Source organism: Pteronotus mesoamericanus, unplaced genomic scaffold (assembly GCF_021234165.1).
Source record: "Pteronotus mesoamericanus isolate MK-2021 breed Mesoamerican mustached bat unplaced genomic scaffold, CSHL_Meso_final contig_657, whole genome shotgun sequence".
Lineage (NCBI taxonomy): Eukaryota > Metazoa > Chordata > Mammalia > Chiroptera > Mormoopidae > Pteronotus > Pteronotus mesoamericanus.
Window position 1 is genome coordinate 16,678,727 of NW_026555229.1, and position 4,928 is coordinate 16,683,654.

The 4,928-nt window shown below is 60.6% G+C and overlaps 1 protein-coding gene across 1 annotated transcript; it reads right to left on the reverse strand.

Moving 5' to 3' along the window:
* Window positions 1–216: 216 nt before the first annotated feature.
* VAX1 (ventral anterior homeobox 1) lies at window positions 217–4,156 on the reverse strand. The gene is made up of 3 exons (XM_054581770.1): window positions 3,916–4,156; window positions 2,626–2,813; window positions 217–801 (listed from the first exon to the last, which is right to left on the reverse strand). Exons 1-3 carry the CDS (start codon window positions 4,154–4,156, stop codon window positions 217–219), a joined length of 1,014 nt encoding a protein of 337 aa, XP_054437745.1.
* Between the last annotated feature and the right edge of the window lie 772 nt (window positions 4,157–4,928).

Genomic DNA, 4,928 nt, shown 5'->3' on the forward strand with positions numbered 1-4,928 from the left:
AGTTTGGGGGGAGGGGAGAACACATAGGAAAGGAAGAAAAAAAAAATAGCCCAAATGAGATAAAATTGATAGCAGAGTCTGGTGGGGAGGAGAGCTGTCAGAGGCCTCGTGGGAGCGGGGAGCCCAGCGCAGGAGCCCCGGGCGCCTAACGCGCGTGAGTCCATAAATATCACCACAATAGATACTATAAATATAAATACAGGGAAATACTTAAAATCAGTCCAGCGCTTTTTTCTCGGCCCCTTCTTTATTGTTGGTCCGGGAGTAAGGCTCGAAGGCCGAGGAGCTCAGGTATCGCGCGGAGAGTTCTTGCAAGTTCCCGGCCAGTGAACCAGCCATTGTCAACGGGGCGGAGGATAGGCGGCTGGCAACGGAGCCGAGCAGCGAGGGCACGGGCAGGCTGAAGAGGCCGTGGCCAGCGGCCGGCGCGCCCCCGTGCAGTCCCCCTGGCCCGGCCGGTCCGGGCCCCGGGGCACCGCTCACGGCCGGCGGGTGCGGGGACGCTGCGCTGGCGGGTCCGGGGGCGGTGGCGGCGGCGGCGGCGGCGGCGGCGGATGAGCCCGCGGCGGCGCCCGCGCCCAGGGCGGGTAGGCTGGGCCCTCGTAGCGCTGAGCCGAGCGCGCCGGTAGCGCACGGTGGCAGCAAAGCGGGCAGGCCGGGCGGCGAAAGCAGGCGACCCTGCTCCAGCAGCCGCAGCACGCTGCACGTGGCCGCCGTCTCTGACACCACCGAGCGCAGCTCCGAGTCCTTGCCCTGGTCCTTCTTCTGTTTCGTACGCCGGTTCTGGAACCAGACCTTCACCTGCGTACCAGGCGCGGGGAAGGTGGGAAAAAGGGGCACGGGAAGACGGGCGTCAAGGGAAGCGAGCTGGGGAAGGGGGCCCTCCCGCAACCCCACCCCAGCCCTAGTCCCAGCCCCACCCTCCGCCCGGGAGCTGACAGGGAGTCAGGACGGCCAGGTGAGGACACGGCTTTGCTAGGCTGCACTTCCGGGTCATGGGAGCCGGCCCAGGCTGGCCGAGATTACCAATGAAGCAGTAAAACGTCCACGATCTTAACTCGAAAGAAGGGATTTCACTAGGCGGTCGCATACCCACAGCTGGATCGCTGATCTGTGGGGCCCGAGGATGCTGTGCCGGGAAGTGGGGGTAGGGGGGGAAAGTGTTGCCCTGTCTTTCTGGACCCAGGCCCCTGGCCAAATGGGCTCAAATTTAGCCCCAGGAGCACTACTGCTGAAGGCTACAAGCAGCTGTTTTTTGCTTATTAAGATGAGACTTGACCATCAACTCTCAGCAAGCAAGGAAAGTGGCTGCAGAAGGAATAATTTGTGCAAGACGGACTTTATAGGCCAAGCTTTCCCAACCTCCTTTTACCACCGGCTGGATTGGAGGGCTGAGTGATACTCAATTTACTCTGCTGCTCTTCATCATAAACTTTGGAATCCCAGGAGAGAGTCAGGAGGCTGAATTGGACCAAATTCTCTCCACCATCCTCCCCTCTCCCTTTCTCTTCTCTCTCTGTCCCTCTCTAGGCCTAGCTGGTGGCCCAGAAGGGAGCTTGGCAGCTATAGGGAAACGGTATCCTGTCTAGATTTTGTTAACTCTACTAAGAGGGGTGGTAGCAGAGGGACTAGGGAACGGCCATCATGCCAACTCAGGCTTAGAAAGAACATCTGATACTCTCTGTCCTCAGTTCTTAGCCTTCTGCCCAGATTCCAGACCTAAAATGCTCCCCACCTAGTTCAAGGCTAGGCATGAAGAAAGAGATTGATCCTCAGGAAAAAATGTCTGCCTTACCTAGACCAGGCTGGTGTCATGCCCTGGCCAGGCCCCACAGGACCTCCACAAGGCAAACCTCTCAGGCCCTAAAGTGCCTTTGGGCTGAACCCACACAGCGTCATGTGGAGTTCATGGAAAGCCAGAGACCTAAAGCACAGTTGGCAGTGCTGGCTCCCAGGGCCCCAGAGTTGCCTCTCATCCCATGCCTGACACATCACTGGCTCAGAAGACAGGGCCTCCGAGGTGTCTGGAGTGGGTGCTCAAGGTTGAGAATGAGATTGCGTACCCTAGGGGCAGAGGAAGCCGTAAGGGTCAGGGCAGCCTGGGCTGCACAGGCAGATCTTAGGAATGTGCACCTTTCTAATCCTCGTTGTCACCTACAGCCCTGGAGCAGGGGGGCTTTGGCCTTAGGCTTTTGGCCCACTGCAGAATGGGCCTGGGTGTTCTGGGTGCAGAAAAGCTGGAGTCCCCAAAGGGGGTGGTGCCTGGAAACCTAGCCAAAATGAGGTGGCCAAAACATGGTGAACATCAATTCCTTGTAGAACAGAGACAAGCTAGGAATTCTCAAGACTGGGATCCAAAACGAATACCCCAAGGAGAGGATTGGGGGCCTTCTGGGCTAGGCCAACTGAGCAGAGCATGGGCCCTGGAGTATCTGAGGGTATGGGGGAAAGGGATGAATTATGGAAGGGAAGAAAGCCTTAGACATTTCTTCCTCATCCTTCCTATCTCCTCCACCTCCCCGGGGAGGCTCTGTCCAGAGCCAGACCAGGCGGTGTGGAAGAGCTGGCTGGGGGTGGGGGGAAGGAGGCTGGTGCAGAGCTGTGAGCGCCCGGGCTGCTGGGTACCTGGGTCTCGGAGAGGTTGAGCTGCCGGGCGAGCTCGGTCCTCTCGCGGCCCACCACGTACTGGCAGCGCTGGAACTCCATCTCCAGCCGGTAGAGCTGCTCCGCAGTGAAGGACGTGCGCGTCCTCTTGGGCCGGTCCAGGTCCAGGCCCTTGGGCAGGATGATCTCTCGGATGGACCCCTTGGCATCTAGGGAAGGGGAAATGTCAGCCGCCAGAGCCCTTTTGTATCCCTCCACCTTTCTGGCCGGAGCTGGCTTCGGGGACAGTCACCCCCAGCCTGAAGTACAGCGGCGGAGGGAGCGAGGGGGCGGCCGCAGCCAGAGAGCAAAAATTGTTGTTTGGAGCCTAAGGGGCTACCGCCACACGATAACCGGAGGGAGAACCTGACTTTGCCTTTATACGGCCCTCCGGACAGGGGAGGGGGAAAAATCAATTTCGAATTGGCTGACAGTCCTTCCGGCTTGGGGGCCTTGACTACCCGGTCTGGGTTCCTGGTAGCCTGAGGGTCCCCGCCCGGACCGGGTCGTGAGACCCAGCTCTGGAACGTTTTGACCAGACCGCGCTCCGGGGCCCTCGCCCCCACCCCGGGGTCTGTTTCCCTTCCGAGCCCTGGAGGCGGAAGGAGGAGGGACGGAGTCGGGGCCGGCGGGCCCTGGCGCTCTGCTGGCGGGGTGGCGCCGGGCCTCACCATCGTGGCCGCCCAAGCCGAGCGCACACCGCGCAGTAGAGCGGGACCGAGCCAAGCTCCGTTCGCGGCCCGGCAGCTGAGCCCGGCCGCTTCCCCAGGCGGCGGCGGCCAGCTCAGAGCCCGGCGCCGGGGCCCTCGGCCCAGCACACCAACCGGCTGGGCCGTAGCCGGCGGACGGTGGCTGGTCTCCCGCATCCCCTCTCCCCTTGGGTGCGCTCAACTCGCCAGGGCGCAAGAGTCCACGACCAGGCTCCCGGCGGGTCCTCAGGGCTGCAGCGCGCCCGCACGTTCTCCAGAGTTTTCTGCTCCTTTCCCGGGTCGAAGGCCGCAGCCTAGAGCCTGGGCCCGCCCGTACAGCCTCTAAGCTTCCCCAGCAGCCCAGCCACCGGGCCCTCGGGGCTTGGAGGATCGAGGTCCCTGGAGAGTGCGTGCCCCAGGTGCAAGTCCCCACCGGCCAGCTGGAGCCGGAGAGAGGAGGACCAGCAACTTTCTCCGAAGTCCCAGCCCGCACCTCTTTTCCGCCTGCCGGGGTCGTGGCGGCGCGCAGCTCGGCCCGGGAGGAGCCGCAAAGAACGCGCCCCGCAGCCCTGCCCATTCCTACCTCGGACCAGGATCCGGCGGCAGTAATCCGGATCTGCTGAGGAATTGGATTTACTTTTGTTACAATCTTCCGTGGCGCCCGACGCCGGGAAGGCGCCCTGCGGCTCCTTGAGGAAGGCAGCGGGGAGGTTCCCCTCCGCGCCCTTGCTCTCCCGGCTCTCCTTGTGCGCGTTCTTGGAGACCCGGGCAGCCTCTGCGTCCGTGTGGCACCGAACGTCCATTTTGTCTGGTTTCCCGAACATGGGAGAAGCAAGAGCAACCAAAAAAAGAAGAAGAAGAAAGAAAAAAAGGGGAAAGAAAAAAAGAAGAAGAGGCACAGCCCCTACGCCTGGCCCGGAGAGAGGCAAGAGGCGAGAATGAATGTCCCGGCAGGGTGGCTGAGGCGGCCGCGGGCGGGTCAGTGGCGACCGGCGAGTGGCGCGCTCGCCGAGAGGCGGCGAGTCTGGTCCAAGATCCTGATGGAGCAGCGGAGGCCGCCTCGTCAGCACCCGCGTCCTCTGAGCGCGTCCAGTGTCCCCAGCCTGGAGATCAGGTAGTGAGCAGCGCAACTCCGAAATGTCGAGGCTCCCGCCTGTTAACTGAGACGGCGAGTTGTAGTTGTCCGACACCCGGGGGGACGCACACTCGCCGTTGCAATTGATTACGGGTAATTTCGCAGCCCCCACGTTTCGGTTACCTCATGAATACACTAAATTGTTTGGATAATATATCAGATCGTAATGGATGGTTTCTGTCCGTGTCCCCAATCAAGTAGGGGTTTAGCGAGTGAATAAACGGAAATGATTGGTCTTGCTTTCAGGAAACACAATCAAAGACCCACACTTCGAGAAAAACTTTTGGCAAGATTCATCCTGAATGGTTAGTACCATTAGCAGGCATTATTAACTTTCCCTTTGCCTTTGACCCTCCTGCTCACACACCGGCTAGAGGGGTTTTCTCCACATTCTGCAGATAGAGCTGAATGAGGCGTGGAGGGGGGAGCGAAACAAAACAAAACAAAACCAAAAAAAAAAA